The 18,929-nt window shown below is 39.3% G+C and overlaps 4 protein-coding genes across 4 annotated transcripts; 2 read left to right on the plus strand and 2 right to left on the minus strand.

The window, feature by feature from the left end:
• Positions 1-576: 576 nt before the first annotated feature.
• On the plus strand, positions 577-2,047 carry LOC137737561 (probable CCR4-associated factor 1 homolog 7). Its single transcript, XM_068477085.1, has 2 exons — positions 577-967; positions 1,109-2,047. The coding sequence occupies exon 2, from the start codon at positions 1,114-1,116 to the stop codon at positions 1,999-2,001; it is 888 nt and encodes a 295-aa protein (XP_068333186.1). The 5' UTR covers positions 577-967; positions 1,109-1,113; the 3' UTR covers positions 2,002-2,047.
• A 1,100-nt stretch (positions 2,048-3,147) lies between these two features.
• On the minus strand, positions 3,148-4,636 carry LOC137737570 (mediator of RNA polymerase II transcription subunit 22b-like). Its single transcript, XM_068477098.1, has 3 exons — positions 4,344-4,636; positions 4,158-4,223; positions 3,148-3,532 (listed from the first exon to the last, which is right to left on the minus strand). The coding sequence occupies exons 1-3, from the start codon at positions 4,518-4,520 to the stop codon at positions 3,293-3,295; spliced, it is 483 nt and encodes a 160-aa protein (XP_068333199.1). The 5' UTR covers positions 4,521-4,636; the 3' UTR covers positions 3,148-3,292.
• Positions 4,637-5,747: 1,111 nt separating this feature from the next.
• Positions 5,748-8,418, minus strand: LOC137746158 (uncharacterized). Its single transcript, XM_068486243.1, has 8 exons — positions 8,158-8,418; positions 7,721-7,809; positions 7,233-7,296; positions 6,732-6,809; positions 6,531-6,607; positions 6,361-6,427; positions 6,170-6,277; positions 5,748-6,075 (listed from the first exon to the last, which is right to left on the minus strand). The coding sequence occupies exons 1-8, from the start codon at positions 8,227-8,229 to the stop codon at positions 6,046-6,048; spliced, it is 585 nt and encodes a 194-aa protein (XP_068342344.1). The 5' UTR covers positions 8,230-8,418; the 3' UTR covers positions 5,748-6,045.
• A 1,202-nt stretch (positions 8,419-9,620) lies between these two features.
• Positions 9,621-17,699, plus strand: LOC137733280 (FIP1[V]-like protein). Its single transcript, XM_068472423.1, has 9 exons — positions 9,621-10,604; positions 11,952-12,208; positions 12,552-12,678; positions 12,757-12,825; positions 12,953-13,093; positions 13,323-13,424; positions 13,530-13,828; positions 14,219-15,866; positions 16,577-17,699. The coding sequence occupies exons 1-9, from the start codon at positions 9,750-9,752 to the stop codon at positions 17,168-17,170; spliced, it is 4,092 nt and encodes a 1,363-aa protein (XP_068328524.1). The 5' UTR covers positions 9,621-9,749; the 3' UTR covers positions 17,171-17,699.
• Positions 17,700-18,929: the final 1,230 nt, after the last annotated feature.

The following is an 18,929-nucleotide window of genomic DNA, read 5'->3' on the forward strand; positions in this document are numbered from 1 at the left end:
AGAATCAGAAATTTGGTAATGGTTCAAAAACTTTACAGTTACTGAACATCAAGGTCCATACTTCACATTGAACTCCTTTCGGGACCTTTGTTCTTATATTGGTATGATCTTGCTACGCTTTTCGGGACCTTTATTTCCACCACACCATTTTGCACCCTTGCTACCGCATTAAGTGAACATTCATTTGATTTTGCCCTCTGAAATTTTAATTTTATTTCAAACCTCATATACTCTCAATCCGTGCCACTATCACTTGGCCTGAGTTTCCTCGTGTACGTTGATACAAGTTACTACTCCTAAAATTGTAATAAATTTAACGGCTTGAAAGAAATTGACACGAATTGAGAGTTTAATGAGACTCGAGTGGAACCTACACCACGATCTTCCCCCTCCTTGGTCCTTCAGCACGGTTGACTTGAGATCCATAGTGCATCATGAGCACAAGCAAAGGGGCGATTGAGCATCTCATCAGAGAGCAAAGTGAAACGAGGTCCGAGAAATGAAATTTAAAGAAGGGCAAAAATAGCGAAGGGGTAGAAATGAAAAAGTAGAGGAGAAAACAGGTTAAAAAATAAAAAGCAAAAAAAGCTCCGAGAAATGTTGCATCTATAAGAACCCACCTCATGATGGATTCCCAGTTCACTGTCACCAACCTCACTAGCTATTCCTTGCTGTTACAATGCAAGCAAGGAAGGCTTGCACTCATCTCGCCTAAACGACGTTAAAACAAACCATTTTATTTTTAGCTTTCCATCCCCTTCCTCTATAAAAAAATCCCATCTTTCTTTCCATCAAAACCCTCGTTTCTCCGCCCCCCAAACCCCCAATTTTCCCGAGAAAATCATCGATTTCTCGGAGAAAATCCCCCTCCCCCGGCCCCCCATCTTGTTGCCCGCCCGTCCCGACGCCGAGCCGTCATTCTCAATCCGAAAACGAGAAGAGAACTCCAGAGTTGCTGATTCTTGAGGTGAGTTATCGTACCTTTGAATTCTCGTATTGATTTCTAGGTTTTGGATGATTGGATACATGGGTTTTAATAAAGTATGAATTTTGAGATGTGGGTTGTTCTTGTTTCTTGATATGGGTTGTGGGTTTCTTGGTTTTGCAGATTTTATGGTTTTAGCTCTTTTGGGCCTCGTTATTTGCTTCAATTTGTGTTGTTATTGCCCGAAGAAAATGTCTACTTTTCCAAAAAGCGATTCGATTCACATTAGGGAAGTTTGGAGCGATAATCTTGAGGAGGAGTTTAAATTGATTCGCAATATTGTAGAGGAATACCGATATGTAGCGATGGACACAGAGTTTCCCGGTATCGTTTTGAGGCCTGTAGGGACTTTCAAGGACAGTTATGATTATCACTATCAAACCCTTAAGGCCAATGTGGACCTCTTGAAGTTGATACAGTTGGGTCTCACATTTTCTGATGAGAAAGGGAACCTTCCGACCTGTGGAACCGACAAGCACTGTGTGTGGCAATTCAATTTCCGTGACTTCAACCCCAATGAGGATGTGTATGCCACTGACTCAATAGAATTACTGTCCCAGAGCGGTATGGATTTCGTGAAGAACAATGAGAAGGGTGTTGATGCTAGTAAGTTCACCGAGCTACTAATGGCATCCGGAGTTGTGCTTTCTGATAATGTGGTTTGGGTGACGTTCCACAGTGGGTATGATTTTGGGTACTTGCTCAAGCTGCTTAAAGGCCAAAGCCTCCCGAACACACAGGTGGGGTTCTTTAAAATGATCAAGGTGTATTTTCCTACAGTTTATGATATCAAGCATCTGATGAGGTTCTGCAACAGCCTTCATGGTGGGTTGAACAAACTCGCGGAGCTGTTAGATGTTGAGAGAATTGGTATCTCCCACCAAGCTGGTTCGGATAGTTTGCTCACTTGCAGTACATTCATGAAACTGAAAGAGACTTTCTTTGATGGTTCTATTGACAAATATGCTGGTGTTTTATATGGTCTTGGTGTTGAGAATGGACCTATTTCTCCTTGAAAAGAAAAAGAAATACCAATAAAAAAAAAAAAGATTTAGTGGACTATATCTCTGTGCATGTTTCTGTCTCATCGTATGCTCATCTTTTATCGTCTTCTTCTAGATATTGAAGCTGCCATTGTGTGTTTGAATTACGATTTATGGTTCATTACCTTGCTTATGTTTGCACATTCTCCTGGTCAGCTTCATAGTGTTTAATTAGAATCTGCCTCTGTTTTCCTTAATAGCTTCCTTTTAACTTTACACAATCCTTTCTTTTGTGATGACTGGAGAAAAAGCGAAGACTATTGATACTTTTAGTGCTCGTGAACCTTGTTTTCGCAGACTGTTTTTGCTTTTCTTTCTAGTTTTTATCAATCAGATGAAGCCTTGCACTATATGTACTGTGGTTTCTGCAATTCACTTCATGTATCTCTTGCAACCTTGAAACATAAGGTTCTTGCCGGTTATTTCATTTTCCTTTATCCGAACAGGTGATCCCTTTAGCAGTATGCTTGCCCGGTAATTGTGTGAGACATCTCATTGGTGCATCACCTTGGTCCTAAAAGCATCAGTAATGTTATTCTGCCAAGTGCTTGATGAGTACACCAAGCATTGTTTCCTTTATGTTTCTTGCACGGATTGTTTCTCCGGGATGGAAAACAGATCATCGATTTGTGACTACAAATTGGCACGACAATAGGGTTTGCGTTTTGTTGGAATAAGATTTTTGTAAGGATTTGTTTAAGAGGCATGTTAGGTGTGTGGATGTATTGTCTTAGACTGAACTTGTTTTGCATGTTTCTAGAGATTTTCATGTGCTTTTGCAAACTGATTGATGACTCTAAGCACTGCTTCCTTTATTTTTCTTGCCCGGGTTGTTTCTCCGGGTCGAAAAACATGTTCCATCTCCGGTCGGACAACATATTATAGACAGAACTTGTTTTGTTAAGTCTGAGAGCACACAATTGTAATGTATGTCTGCAATGAAGGCTGTGTCAATGGATGATAGTGCTGCAAAACTTCAGTTCCATAAGTTGTAATAGTTAAGGGGTATAAACAATTTTATAGAATTCACAGAGAAGCAGAAAATTTCACCCTTTTGAGACTTTAACGTTGTTTGAAGACAAACAATAACAAAGCCTTATCCCTCCAAATGGGGTCGACTGTATGAATTTTGGAATGTCATTGCGTTCAGTTTTGCGACTTTAAGGTAGTTTGAAAACGTTAAACAAAAATACACTTTCAGACAAAATACCAATGATCTTAATTAAGTAAAAGCACCACACTAGTTTCTACTGTAATGCGAAGCTCATGGCTGCAAGTTTTGAGCAGTCCTCAGCGCGGAAGAGTAGTAATGGGATTCGAGCTCCTTGAGGCTAGCAGCTGCCTCCTCTCCGATTCTAGCCAACAAGCGGTCTGTGTTCTCGGCTTGCTGGTTGAACTCCACAATTCTTTTCTCTACATGGTCATTGAGGGAGGCAAACCCTGAAAATATTGCCGTCTGTTTCAATTCCGACACCAACTTAAGCAGAGAATCAGCTGCCTGGACCTGTGTTCATAGATTTAATCGTAAACAACCAAAGAACTCAAATGCAGAAATCAACCGGGAAAGATAAACATGTCCAAGACAGTCTTGGCAAGCAAGCTTGCATAAACCTAGAGTTCAACTGAAAAGGCCGGACAACGCGTAAACAGAATTTCCATCACAAACGTGATCCTAAGTCATTAATCAAGAGGACGAGCAACCATTTCTTTTGTCAATCTATAAGGAAATTGATTTATAAAACGAAGAACGTGTGTCATGTTTGTGCTCCGTCATGCTTAAGTGAGTGCCCCAAATATGAAAATGGAACATCTTTCGGGTGGAGAACAACCGGCGGTTCCACCATAAGGCCAGTGAACGCAATTGCCCTCCCCCGCCCCCTACATTATTCCTACACACGAATTTTCCAACGTTCATTTGTTCCGGGAAGAAATATTTCTGAATCCACCACTTTTGTACAACGAATAGCGGCCGATACTAAATTGGGTTTAGCCTTGCAAACTAAACAACAACACATTCTGATTCCAAGTTGTAAATTAATCCATAAGCACATGATTAAGAGCTAACTAAAAGTGATCAGCTGAACAATTTTGCTAATTAAACTGAGAGGAGGGGAAGGAAAAGGATTCACCATTCGAGCAGCACGCATCTCCATCATGAAAGCTTCCTGAGAGTTTCTAACAGGCGGATCATTCACCTGCAATTACACCCCCAAACCAAAATTTTAAATTTTCTGAAATTGTGACTTCAAATTAAATTGTAGAGAGAGAGAGAGAGAGAGAGAGAGAGAGAGAGAGAGAGAGAAACAGAGTCTAACCCTGGAGACGTGGACGAGGTGGCTGAAATTGTCGACGATTTGGGAGATGTCGGTCTCCACTCTCTGAAGCAGCGCCTTCTGCTTCTGAGCTGCCGCCACAGCAGCAGCCGCGGTGGGCCCGCTCCCAGCGCCTCCCAATCCTCCTCCCCCTGACGCTGCACCTCCACCCTTATTCATTCTTCTTCTGAATGCTCGCCTAAGCTACTGATATGGGTCGTCGTCCAAGATGGAAGTGAGTTTTTCACTTCTCAGGAAAGTTCGATTATTTTGCTGTCGAATTTTTGGGGTTTTGTGGATAGAATCAGAGGAGCGACGATGTCGTTTTGGGATAGAAAGCACGGTTTTGTTTCAAATTCAAATGTGTGTTTTGTTAAAGCACTTTGCTTCACCAAAAAAAAAACACTTAGAAAGTGCTTCTAAAAACACAGAGTGTAGAAAATTGTGGATTGTCATAGAGGGAATGGTACCAAGTGCTTTTAAGTTTTTCTAGTGTAAAAAAAACGATTTTGACAAAAGAGAAACGCCTTATGTAAAAGTTGTGGGAATGAATACTCACGTGTTTTAGCCAAAGATGAAAAGTGAGAAAGGCTTAAGAATAGTAGCATTATTGTTGTTGTATGATGTTTTTCAAGATGCACTCATTTCACTTTTTATGATTCTTCACGGATATAGCTCTATATAAGGAGCATTTCAAGTATGATCAAAACACACAAAACAGAAAAGAAGTTAAAACAGTAATATCAATATCTCTTCCTTCCCTTATTTACCTGCAATCCTTTTGTGTTTTAGTTATGAAAATAAACAGTGTGATACATTACACCTGTTTTGCTTCTGTCTCTAGCAAATATTATCTCTCTAACTTTTGCCTATTATAACAACGCCAAATATTTGATATTGTTCCCTTTGAAGGAGAGCTCAATTCCAAATTGCCTCCACTTGGATACGAATCTAAATCCTCTTTGTGAGGATCCCGGAAATCCTTGAATCATATCTGTTCATCATACATTGTGTGGTTAGAAATCATTCTAAATTATTTTTTATTTAAAAATGAACACAAACAGTTTCTGACGAAAACTAACCGTACGATGTACAATTAATGAACATGATTCACGGATCTCCAAAATCCTCGTGAAGAGGATCCAGAGAGGATCCTGTTGCCTTGGATACCGACGCAAAATACATGGTGATAGTCTGGGGATCAGGTTTGGTGAAAGCAGTGTTTGTTTCTCCTTGTCAATTAAGTAAATTTTCTCGTTCTAAACTACTCTAATCTATTAAAAAGATGAACAGGGTTCAAAATCACGGGAAAGAAGGTAGCCGCACTGATATAACCAACTGACGTAACCTAAATCTACAATTTGACAAAAAAAAGTCTCAAAAAGTGTTTAGAAGGCCAAGGAAACCTATCATTCATTTGAGTTTCTATAAACAACATAATTTGTGGTAAATAACTGTTTTCTTCTCTCTACTTCTCTCCTTGTTTAGATAAAATCACACTTACAACAGTAGCTACTTTCAAATCAGCATTGCGCCATATAGCTTACACAGTGAATTAAAGCAATTGAATTGCCACAAGTACGACCGATAAGTTTACCGGTGAAAATCTCACTAGCTTGATAATCCATCTTGAAGTCTCAACTTTCTTCGTGGTATTACGGAGAACCACTAGGACAACCAAAATGAGATAATCTTGTCACGTACATCAACCTAACCTTGCTTCTCTTCTTAGTACCTTGGAGAGGGAAAAAGACAAGAAGATTAGAGTACGAAGACAAAATTAGAACATCAGATCTAACAAAGTGGAAAACAAAAGGATAATAAGTCACCTCTTCAGCAAACTTAATTAAAATGGTTGTTCGAGGCCGTTGCTGTCCCTCCACTGGTACAAAATGCGCTGTTACCACAGCTGGGAAACCAGCACCATCCAAAACTCCCTTCAGAGAAAAGGAAATGCCGTTCATACCTTACAAGCGGCAGGTATTTCAATTAACAAGCAATAAAGTACCATTGCACTTACCCTTACAATTCCAGCGACAAATGCTCCACAATTAAAGGTTCCCATGTCTTTTGGAATCGAAATAAATCTACAATCCAAAAATGGTGTATTAGCAGGGGATTAACCAAAACCTGCAGGTCCGGCTAACTGCAACAGCAAAGTAGAAATATCGTCATTGCATAAACTGTTACCTGTTCACAAGGAGCTCCTTCTCACTAATCATGTACTCATCTTCATGTTCAGTGCCTTTCTCAAGGGAGTCAGCTACCTAATTTTCGGGTACCATAAGGCAGTTAGCGTAATTCCTAACTTTAAGTACATTGTGTTGTATTTCAGCCATTAAACTCCACGAACATGGAAAAGATAAAAGAAGGCTAAGCAAAAGCACTCACCTTTCCAAATAACACCTTCCACACCGTGCTATGCACAAAAGACAGGATACCCAGCAACCGTGTCTCCCTCCTGTTTCCCTGTACCACCAAAGAACCATCAATATAACATTAAGCATCCATGCAGTCTCTCCTACTACACCCAGAAATAGATCCAAATCCACAGACATATAATTTGTTATGAATTTGCACCATTAGGGTTCTAGGCTCCAAAACATCAGTATAACATTGCTACATCCAAACTTCAATATGATGAGCACAGAGCACGAATAAAAATTCTTAATTTCTTCTCCTGCCAAGGGATTAGTTTATAACCACAACTGAAAACATTTGTTGCGTAATTTGAGTTTGCAGTATGTAGAAGAATCCAATTGCATCATATGCATCCAATGTGTACACAGACTAAAAACATATTTCTCACTTAGTGCCAAATGAAGTAACGGTATCTTAACATCGTGATTACAAAAATTATAATAATGGATATTTCTGCTCAACAAGTCATACCTTATCCCTATGGCAAAGAAGCTCCAGAACTCGAGCCCCAACAGCATATCCTGCATCCTCCAGCCTGCTCCAGTTTACATAAAATATTACTGAATTTCGGTTTCTAACATTCACGTATTAGAATTTCAATAGAAGTCACTGTAGATCTGAAAGGGACGAAATTGTCTTTGCCAATAGAAATTGTGACTCTCTCACTGCCTCAAGACCCCTTTTTTCATTCTAATTCTTCTTCCAAACCATCTCTGTGATTTTGCTAGATTGAAGAAGAAACTGGCAATATTAAGTAAACCAAGCGATTCTGGACCATAACATTTTGTCATCACTTACCGCCTAGAGTTGCACACCCAGCTAATCTAAGTGAGCTCACAAGTTCATTTTCGGATAACATTTTCCTTACGAACCTAACAGAACCCTAATAGTAACCAAATTTGAAATGTGCATGATGAGCACATAACAATATAATCGAATACACTGGTAATTCAAATCACCTTCGTTCTAACTCCGCAATGTTGTCAACCTGCGTCTGATTGTACTGAACGAGCTCCGAAAACAAGAACGCAAACGCACTCAAACTAACCTGAAAAAAAACATCAAATGCTAAAATCAACAAAACTCAAAAAATCCAAAGTAAGTGAATAACCTGAACCAAATTGCCCAGATCACAATTCACGTAGAATTCGACAAACCAAAAGACCCATGTGCTCAGAACTCGGATTTGAGGTCGGTTGAGCATAAATTTGCGGCATAACACTTGGAAACTAATGTAATTTAAAGACTTCACTTACGATTTTGATTAATTTTTCCCCAAATCACAGTAGTAACATACATAGATCCAATAAAATGCAGCCATTTGTCGAAGATTAAGGTAATCTGATCAAGCTTGGCATAAACTAGAGAGAGAGAGAGAGAGAGAGAGAGAAGGGACCTCCTGTTTGCCCTTGCTGAGGGGCTTGTCGAGGACATTGGAGTATTGCTTGATCTTCCCTACTCCAATCATGCTTCCCCAACTCTTTTTTTTTTTTTTTTTCCTCCGGATTTGAAGAAATTCGAAGAAGCAGAGTTGGTGGTGTTTGCGGATCGGATTTTCGGAAGCACAACTTGTACACAACTCTCCCTTCCTCTGTGTATTCGATTGACTCGCTGCTTTTCAGTGCCGGTCTGGACCGGCAGCTTCCACGCTCTCCTCCTTATTTTTTATTTTTGGAAAAATTATATGATAAATGTTCAAAACAATTAACATTAAACTAGTCAGTGTAACAAGAGAGAAAAAAAGTATTTTGCGCTTTGGTTCTGAGATTTAAAGTTATTGAATTTGTCAATTATCAATTATTTTGGTTATTTTGATAAAAATAATCATTAAATAAGAAAGAAATAGCAAAAATACCCTCGATTTTTGTCAAATAAATTTGGCTCATTGTTATTTCTTATTTAAAAGAGCTTTTAACGTAAGGACCAAAATGATCGACGGCGTTTGATTTAGAGATGTACAAAGTGAAAAAAAATAAAATCGATTTAACTAGTCATCCTTACTTGATTTGATTCTTGTTTTTCAAGTACTGAATTACAGATGTTCAAATGAAAAACCATATTGAAAACATTAGGAACTACAAAATCAGAACAACCTCAATTTTATTGTTTAAATGTAAAATTCATCGACTTATGTCATCGTATGAAAATTTGCAAGAAAAGGGGAAGGGGTTGGACTTGGTTGTAACCCACCCAGCGCACCACCAGAAAACTTTCAAACCAACCCAAAAAGGTGCCCAACAACAAAAGTACACAACACTTCTCAAAAGTTTGTTCAACCCAAACCAACCCAAAATTGCCACAACACAACACATATCTATTAGTTAACCCACCAATAACAGAAAGACATCCCAATTGGCAGCCCATATCTCATAGACTCATACTACACAGTCAGTCCCTTGATTTAAAAGAGAAAAGAAAATTCTCAGAAAAAAATTATTAAAAATTAATTTCAACACATTTTTTATTTTTCTTCTGCCGTGTCTTGATTGTTATCATCATTTTTTTTCTAAGAAAGTAATTTAAAAGAGGACAATATGGGTTTGTTATTTTTTTCAAGAAAGTAACTTATAGGGGGAAATAAAATCTTCAAACATTTTAAGAAATAATAATTTCTAATTTTTTTAATTTAATAAGTGAAACTAAAATCGAAAAACAAAAATAAACATAAATGTACATAACAAAATAATAACGTACAGAAACCGTTTCTCCTTTTTATTAACAAATTATCAAATTAAAAGATCGTGCGAAGTTCTTTTAATTAAAGCTCTTGAAAATAAATAATAAATACCCTTTGAGAATTAGAATTTTTGGAATCCAAAACAAATTGGAAAAAAGAAGAAGGGAAAACACATAAAAAGCAATGCTTTGAGTTTGAACACATTGGCCATTGCTTCACTCCTTTGGCTCTTTGCAGACCTCAAAACCCTCTCCTCCCTCTCGTTCTCTCTCTAAAACACACTTTCTCTCTCTAAAGCTTCCTCCTCTCCGATGGAAGACGACGACGAATTCGGAGATCTCTACACAGACGTTCTTCGACCCTTTGAATCGTCCCAACCATCATCATCATCATCTGCGCCGCTGCCCCACCAATCCTCCGCCGCACCCCAATCTTTCCACCGTCCGATCGATGTCAATGTCCCCGACGAAGAGGACGAGATCCTTTTCGCAGCTCCTCACTCTAATCCCTCTGTCTCTCACCCGTCCAATTCCCAAACCCTAGCTCCCGCCGCCTCTGTTCCCACCAATTCGGCTAGAGATGCCGCTCCGGCTGGCGGGTCTAGGGTTTTGGAGGCTAAAGATGTCGAATTGCCGAAAGTCAATTCCGTGGATTTGAATATTGGTGGTAAAGATTTGGATTTGATGGACAAGGATGTGAATTTCGACATCGAGGAGGCTAACAATGGAGCTGATGCTATGGGTTTGGACCCGGTGATTCCCGGGCTATCGGATACCTTTCCAATCACTGGTGCTGCGGTGAATATCGGCAACCCAGAAGGTTCAAGAAGAGATGGTGAGAGAGGCGAAGATGATTGGGACAGCGACGATAGCGACGACGATTTGCAGATAGTGTTGAATGATAACAACCACGGGCCTATGGCTATGGAGAGAGGTGGAATGGGCGGCGAAGATGAAGATGACGATGACGGGCTCGTTATTGTGGCTGATGGTGAGCCAAACCAGCCAATGGACGACCAAGAGTGGGGCGAAGAGAGCGCTCAGACAGCGGAAGGCGAGAGGAAGGAGATGGGTGAAGCCGGGAAGACAGCTGCCGGCGGCGTGGTTGTGCCCCCAAAAGTTGGGTACAGCAGTCATGGGTATCATCCATTTCATTCTCAGTTTAAGGTTAGTTTAGTTTTGATAATATGTTGATTAAAGTAGTGAACTTTATGTATTTGGGGTCTTTGTAAAGTCCCCTTTCTATGATGAGAGATTATAATTGTAACTTATGCTTTGTAACGATTTGTACAATGTGAATATATTGTTGATAATCCATTGAAGTGAAAATTTATAATTTGAATGTGTTTTCAGAATTCTGGTATTTACCTCGATAGACGATACTTGAAAACTTGAGGAAGTCACTGTAGTTTAGTGTAACTACTCAGGACAGAATCAAATCTGTTCATTTTCTCGGATAGTCTTTATCAAAACATTTGAGTTTTAATTAGCTGGGTTTTACCGTCATGATTAATTAGCTGGGTATTAACTTCTAAATAGGCTTAAGCTGTGGGGGACAACTGCAGTGATACCCTCCTTTATAAATTTTAATTTTTCTTAGAACAATTATTGAGGACTAAGCATGCTATTTACATTTACTCTTTTCGAGAAATATGGCTCCAACAGGCAATTCGTTGATCAACGCTTTTTGTCTAACAAACCTTTGCAACTCCAGTCCTCAGATTTCTTCACCATCATCAACCTTTGATTATCACGTGCGGCCGCTTTAATGCTGATATGTAGAATTTAGGTTCCACGTGCTGGATTCTGTAGCGTTGCCTAGCTGAGGCACATTAACTACAGCGTGGCCTGTGGCACAATAATTACAAAGCTTAGCGATTAAGGAGTTACAATGATAGTTAACTGTGGAGACATATCATTAACGGATTTCTGAATTTTCTTATGAAAATTTACTTCAAAATTTTTGCAATTTATGAGATTTGTTTATACCCCAAGAACGTTAGACGTAGTATGTCCTCATTGCTCTCTAATGTCTGCCCTTTTCAATCTTGCTGTAGTAAACGGTGCAGTTATTAAGCTATGTTGCACGTTATATATATATATATATATTAACGAGTTCATAGTGAAACCTTCCCATATACAAAAGCACCTACTGCTTGAAACTCTGGTTGCTAGCAGTCTTGTACGCTGTGCATGTTGTTCCCACCACTTATAGTGAATAAGATCTTTCTAGAGTTGTTCTTTGAATGTATTACCTAGTGAAGAAGAATTTCCGTGCTTCTTTTATTCTAGATTAGCGAATTTTCCAATCGTTAACATGGAGAAGCATGATTGCTACTTGTTCCTATAATGTAGGTTTTGTGATAGCACTTGACTTCCTCTTTTCTTATAGACAACCATAACTCATTTTGTGATTTTGTATCTCATCTTCAACATAAGGAACAGTTTTCATGCTAGTAGTTTGTTACCGGTAATGCTCTATTTCTTACCTAAATATGGTTTCTTGTTATGCAGTACGTAAGACCTGGCGCTGTGCCAATGCCTGGGCCAACTACTTCTGGCCCTGGAGGAGTCCCAGGTCAAGTTCGTCCACTTTTAAACATGGGTCCTGTACCTGGCCGAGGTAGAGGTGACTGGAGACCAACAGGAATGAGAGATGGCACTCCTCTGCAGAAGAACTTTCATTCAGGCTTTGGTACGCCTGGCTGGGGCAACAATACGGGAGGTCGTGGTTTCGGTGGTGGACTGGAGTTCACACTTCCTTCACACAAGTAATCTTCATCATTTTAGTTATCAATACAGTTGGCTTCATTTTTGTAGTTCTATGATAGTGCCATACTGTCATGTTTTGTTCTCCTTTTGTTTTGGGTTGGAAACATTTAGGGTTAGATATGTTAAAAGCATGCTGAAGTGAATACAATTTTTTTGTTTTGGACCTCTTTGATTTCTTCATTATTTATATGTTACTAGAGTGCAATGGGCGATGCAGTTTGTCTGTGTATGCTCTATGCCTCCTGTCTGCGTTCTATTATTTTGAGTGTCTTGTGTTAGTGTAACCATTTGGTAAGTTGGTTTTGTTCAGTATTGTTTTCTGGAACTGCTTATGTGTTGCAGGACCATATTTGATGTCGACATTGATGGTTTTGAGGAAAAACCTTGGAAATATCCTGGTGTTGATACATCGGACTTTTTCAACTTTGGCTTAAATGAAGATAGCTGGAAAGATTATTGCAAACAGCTGGTAACAATAAACTCTAAAGCATTTTGTCTATTGTATGAGAGGGAAGGCTATAAGTGCCCCTATATTTTAAATTTGCAGGAACTGCTTCGCTTGGAGTCCACCATGCAAAGCAAAATTCGTGTTTACGAAAGTGGACGAACAGAACAGGTAATGAAGTGATTATGTACCTCTAGAAAATCCATTGGATTTTTCAGTTTTTAAATATTTATTCTTAGCAACCTTGTATTGGTAAAATTAAAAGAGTAAAGTTTGCCTGTTACTGTCATCATCACAGGAGTATGATCCAGATCTGCCCCCAGAGCTTGCAGCGGCAACTGGTATTCATGAACTTCCTCCTGAAAATGCAAACCCTGGGAAGTCAGATGTTGTCCAAAGTGATTTAGTAAAAGGAACTGCTCGTCTGCGTCCTCCTATTGTATGTATAGCTGGTTTCATGAGGTCTTTTATTTTATTTTATTCTACTATAAAATGATGTCTTGCCTTTTATTTCGTGTTGTTCATCCTCTTGATCTGTGCATGTTGTACAATCTCCATAATAATGCTAGCCCTTGTTGACCTGATAGAGGGATATGCTAGTTTCCAAACTCATTAGCTAAATAAAGTCAAATAAAAAAAAGTTAGTGATCAAATCAACTTCTTGCCAGCCAACTGGAAGAGCAATACAGGTGGAAGGCGGTTTTGGTGAGCGTCTCCCCTCGATTGATACCCGACCACCTCGGGTTCGTGATTCAGATGCGATCATTGAGGTACTATTCGAAGCCGTCATTTACTTTGCTGATCCTATTGTTGGAAGTTTTTATCGTATTTTTGGATGTGCAATATAAGTTAACTTATTGATATTCTGTAAACAGATTGTCTTGCAGGACTCTTTAGATGATGATTCCTCTGCAGGAAATGGTATCCCAGACGGAGTTGAAAATGATCACCCAAGAGAGGGTTTTGGTAGAGGTGAAGGACACCTTGCACAGGTTGAGAGTGAGTACTTTGATGGTTTGCCCCAGGCTTATAACGATAGAAAGAGGGAGTTGGTAGGAAGAAAAATGCCTTTCCACGATGACATACCAGAAGAAAAAGGAAACCTGCCCTTCCCTCCTGATGTGCCAGTCCCATATACTGGTTCTGGGGCTGAGACTCCTAGTTATCAGGAAAGGTAATAAGATAACTTTTTGTTTGTTGTGTTGAAAATTATCACCCATATAGACTTCTAGAATAGGATTATTTAAAAAAAAAAAAAATGACCTTGCAACATACTGATATGATATTCTGGGCCGGATAATACCAATTATGCCGCCAACTATAAGAGCACCAATCCCCTTTTTGTTGTGGTCACAAAAATAAAAACTGTTTAAAATCAATAGGATGTTCTCTCCGTTTGTAGTCAAATCTGGGAACCAGATAACAATGTATTCATGGAAGTACATGAATGCGTCACTTCATATTATAAGCTTTTATGGTGTTGAGCCATACAAAATTGATTTTTTTACAGCTTTGGAGTCCAAACTTCATGAATGCCTTTTTAACTCTCTTCTTATGAATACAGGAAAACACAACTAAGAGCACGTGATGGATCTCCTCATGTGGCTCCAAGTCAAAATACAAGAGACAAGAATTACCTTGAAAATCAGAAGGAAGAATCAATTGAAAGCGTGGATGGTAAACGCAGTCCAGGGACATCATCACCTGTCACAAATAGGGCTGCACGTGAGTCAAGTGCTGAGTATAGAGATAGTGACCAGGATGAGCCTGTGCTGGCTGATGGAAGCTCTGAAATGGGAAAGGAGGAAACGGCTACGGTTGCTGAAAATGATGCCCTGCAAGATGGGCCTCCGAAGCATAAAAAATTAGTTTCAAGAGTCGAACAATCTGCTGACGAAGAGCTTGATGATGGAGAGGACTTGAAGGCTGCAAGAAGTAGTGACAACAGCAAAGCAAGATCAGGAAGCAGCAGGGATTATCAGAAGTGGAGGGATGGGGTCGAAGAGGAAGTCATTCAAGGACGTTCAATGCATATGGGGGGCATCAAGAGGCATCTTGATGAGAATGAACAGGGGTTCCAGAGGAAAAACCGTGATGGTAGACAGGAACCAGATAGAAGTCACGTGGTAGTAAAAGGGAGGGAAGGCTCTTACCCTTATAGGGACTGGGATCCTAGCTCTGCACATCAGTTGCAATTGAAAAATGATGGCCTTCATAGGCGAAAGGAGAGGGAGAATCTTGATGGAGCATGGCAACAGAGAGAAGATGATCCTTATAGCAGAAGGATCAGGCCTGAAGAAACAAGGAAGAGAGAACATGGTGATGAAATGGGATCCAGGCACAGGAGTAAGGGTCGAGAAAGTGACAGGAGTGACAAAGACGAACATCTGCAGTCAAGAAAACAGTTGGACAATGGCAGCTATAGGGCTTATCATGATAAGGATGTTGGTTCACGACCCAGGGAAAGAGAGGGTAGTTTGAAGGGCAGGTATGAACACGTGGAAGATTACCATGGCAAGAGAAGGAAAGATGAGGAATATATAAAGAGAGACCATATAGATAAAGAAGATTTTTTGCATGGCCACAGAGATAATACCACTCGCCGAAAGCGTGAAAGGGATGAAATTCTGGATCCGCGTAAGAGAGACGAGCAGCAGAGAGTTAGAGAAAATCTTGATGATCTGCACTCTGTTAGGCACAAAGATGACAGCTGGTCGCAAAGGGAGAGAGGTGACAGGCAAAGAGAGAGGGAGGAGTGGCCTAGGGTCAAACAATCCCATGAGGAAAATATACCCAAGCGCGAAAGAGATGAAGGACGAGTTGCTATAAGGGGTGGCCGTGGTGCAGAAGACAAAGCATGGGTTGGCCATACTAGGGCAAAGGAGGAGAACAAAGGCTCTGATAAGGAGCACCAATATAAAGAGACTGTGCGGCACAGTGAACCATCTAAAAGGAGAGATAGGGTTGAGGAAGAAAGCTCGCATCATAGGGGACGTGACGATGTTCATGGACGTGGAAATCAAATAACTAATGACCAGAAAAGATCTGGAAAGGAGAGATCAAGTACTCGTAATGAGCATGCTGACAACCAAAAGGTCCATGACAGAAAACATAAAGAAAGTTCAAGGAAGACTAAAGAATCTGTGATTGCTAATAACAGCACCACTTCCAAGAGACGTCAAGAAGATCAAAGTGGTCAGAATAAGGAGATGGTATGTTCTTGACATCAGTTCTCTTGTTTTGTTTTTCCCTCTTAATTCTTGTATTGTTTTTTTTTTCCCCTTGAAAAATAATGTATATAGGGTGCAATGCAAGCTTGATTTTGGAGTTCTTGTCAAATCCCAATTCTTTTTCTTTGTCATACCAATTAAATTCCAATATTAAATAGATTTTATATTTTGCAAACTTGACTTTCACTGGTTTGGTCCTGTTCTCTTTCATGTTTCACATCTGGATTGTGGGTTCAGCTTTCCATTTCCTCTTTTACTTACAAGAGCTAAAATCAGAAGATTGTATTCATATCTTCTCCTACTTAGTGGCTGCTTTCACACAAATAACGGGTATTTGGATGGTCAGCAATGATCGCATATTTAATGATTTGGTACACTTTGCTGAGACCAGTAGTAATGTTTTAGCTGCGTTTGAGTTTCTATGCTAACTTTCCCTGTTCAAATGAGGTTTGTGCTTCAACCAGTGTAGGGTCGTAGTCGTATGGAGGGGTTTGGCTTGTCCGCATCATGTGGCATACTGCAGTTGGATAAAGCACTAACAAGTAGAGCAGCATTTATATTTCTTGTTGACAAATTACCTCCTAATCATGGAATTTTCATGCAGAATTCTTGTTATTCATAGTCAGTTTTTGTCCTTTGTACATGACCCTAGTTGATTAATGTAGAATGTTTCCTCTCTTTTGCCCCTCTAGGGCTTGAAAGGCACCCATGTGCAAGGAACCGGTGAGGAAATCCCACAGCAGCGTCACTCTTCCAAAAGGCATAAAGAAGATGCGTCCTCTGATGATGAACAACGGGATTCCAAAAAAGGGCGCTCCAAATTAGAACGCTGGACAAGCCATAAGGAGAGGGATTTTGGTATCAGCAATAAATCATCGTTGAAGCTCAAAGAGCTTGATAGGATCAACAACAGAGGATCCTCAGATAACAGTAGAGTTCCAGAGGAATCTTCCAAGCCAGTTGAGGCTGTTGATACTCAACAATCAATGGCCGAGGAGAAGGATGCCAGTGATCAGGATATCAAGGACTCAGACACAAAACCACTTGATGCTGATGCAAAACCATTGGAGGAGCGACACCTGGACACAGTCGAGAAGTTGAAGAAAAGAAGTGAGCGTTTCAAGCTTCCGATGCCAAGTGAAAAAGAACCAGTGGCAATAAAAAAGGTGGAGAATGATGTGCCACCTTCCACCAATAGCGAGACTCAAACTCAGACTCAGACTCCTGTGGAGTCGGAGATCAAACCAGAACGGCCAGCTAGGAAAAGAAGGTGGATCAGCAACTGAATCTGAAAATACGGAACTTAAGGTTAGCTGGCTGAATCACTGTCATTTGGGAGAAGTTACGCTTGGCCTAATTATTAAATTCAAACATCCCGGCGGTGCAATCATTGAACTTGTTTTTGCAATCGTAGAAGCCCGTGTACCTCTGCTGTGCAGCAATTATCATCTTGTAACCATGCTGCCGCAGCATACTTACAATGCTTTTGTTTGTATATACTGGTGATTGTAACATTGAACTGGCCACTGATGGTGGCACAGGATTGCTTTAGCAACTATTTCTAATTTTGATGCTCAGGTTTTTATGTGGCATGCTCCGAGGGTCATCTACCGGACCTGGCAAATGCTGTGTACGGGATATGTGAAGAATCCAACTGCCATCGGAAGCACGCCTCACAGGTTGAGCTTCACAGATGAATATAACGAGATTGAAGAACCGATGCGAAGAGACGGATTTCCATTGGTTGGAGATGTTAGAACTTACTATCTGTATACTGTAACTTGATTAGCATATCTTGAACGAAGTTTTTCACCCTTTTACACCTTTCTTTTAGCTTTAAAGATAAGAAAAATGGTGGTGAGATCGATAGTACACACAACATTTGAAGCCTATTTGTATTTTTGGAACAGGTGAGTTTAAGAAACATCGGATTACTAGAAAGTTAATGTAACAACACACAAATGGAATAGTTATCTGTTTTGTTAGTTATTCCGCAAATCTCTTCTTTTACGTTTGTGTGACCATCTGACATCAACAAATTTCCATCTTCTCCAACTAAGATAACATCCCCACAAGTGGGTTGTAGCTCAAGTGAATAAAAGCATGTGTGTCTACGTTTAGATCTGATGTTTAATTTGTATTTCTCCAACATCTTTTGTAAGCTACTGCAATGATTCATATAGTTGCGTCTTAAGAATTTGCCTACACTCGAAATTTTATTATGATTGTATTTCAAATTAGTTGTCAAATGATTGTTTTTTTTTTTTTAACAAACGATATTATCTACACTAAGGGGAGGGAGTGGGCTTAGCCTCATAATGGGCTAGCAATAATGTGATTCAATCAGTTGTTTATTAAATATTATTTTCTCTGTTTTAAACACGTTCAAAACATATTAAGAGATGTGTAATGCTGGTTAAAAAAAAGTATTTCACACGCGAATAATAATGTGATTAAATTAGTTGTCAAATGATTGTTTTTTTTTTTTTTTTAACAAACGATATTATCTTCACCAAGGGTGAGAGGGTGGGTGTAGCCTCACAATGGGCTAGCAATAATGTGATTCAATCAGTTGTTTATTAAATATTATTTTCTCTATTTTTAAACATGTTCAAAACATCTTAAAAGGTGTGTAATGACGGTTATAAAATAGTTCTTTCACATGCGAATAATAATGTGATTAAATTACATTAAATTATTAGTCAAATGACTGTTTTTTTTTTTTTTTTTAACAAATGATATTATCAACACTAAGGGAGAGGGGTGGGCTTAGCCTCACAATAGGATAGCAATAATGTGATTCAATCGGTTGTTTATTAAATATTATTTTATTTTTAAACACGTTCAAAACATCTTAAGAGGCGTGTAATGCTGGTTATAAAAAAAAGGTATTTCGCACGCAGATAATAATGTGATTAAATTAGTTGTCAAATGATTTTTTTTAACAAATAATATTACAATAGGCAATTAATAATATGATTCAATCAATTTTTTATTAAATATTATTTTCTCTATTCTTAATGTTAATTCTATAAAGACCGATTT

This window comes from Pyrus communis, chromosome 1, assembly GCF_963583255.1.
Source record: "Pyrus communis chromosome 1, drPyrComm1.1, whole genome shotgun sequence".
In the NCBI taxonomy this organism is placed as follows: domain Eukaryota; kingdom Viridiplantae; phylum Streptophyta; class Magnoliopsida; order Rosales; family Rosaceae; genus Pyrus; species Pyrus communis.

Bases quoted from the DNA above. Each gene is read 5' to 3' on its own strand.
- LOC137733280 (XM_068472423.1), top strand. From the start codon at position 9,750: ATGGAAGACGACGACGAATTCGGAGATCTCTACACAGACGTTCTTCGA. The intron at 13,094-13,322 runs GTATGTATAGCT...ACTTCTTGCCAG, and splicing joins CTCGTCTGCGTCCTCCTATT to CCAACTGGAAGAGCAATACA. The intron at 13,425-13,529 runs GTACTATTCGAA...TTCTGTAAACAG, and splicing joins ATTCAGATGCGATCATTGAG to ATTGTCTTGCAGGACTCTTT.
- LOC137746158 (XM_068486243.1), bottom strand. From the start codon at position 8,229: ATGATTGGAGTAGGGAAGATCAAGCAATACTCCAATGTCCTCGACAAG. The intron at 7,810-8,157 runs GTCCCTTCTCTC...GTTTTTTTTCAG, and splicing joins TCAGCAAGGGCAAACAGGAG to GTTAGTTTGAGTGCGTTTGC. The intron at 6,428-6,530 runs GTAACAGTTTAT...TTTGGATTGTAG, and splicing joins AAGGAGCTCCTTGTGAACAG to ATTTATTTCGATTCCAAAAG.
- LOC137737561 (XM_068477085.1), top strand. From the start codon at position 1,114: ATGGTTTTAGCTCTTTTGGGCCTCGTTATTTGCTTCAATTTGTGTTGT.
- LOC137737570 (XM_068477098.1), bottom strand. From the start codon at position 4,520: ATGAATAAGGGTGGAGGTGCAGCGTCAGGGGGAGGAGGATTGGGAGGC. The intron at 4,224-4,343 runs GTTAGACTCTGT...GTGTAATTGCAG, and splicing joins ACCTCGTCCACGTCTCCAGG to GTGAATGATCCGCCTGTTAG. The intron at 3,533-4,157 runs GTGAATCCTTTT...CTATGAACACAG, and splicing joins AGATGCGTGCTGCTCGAATG to GTCCAGGCAGCTGATTCTCT.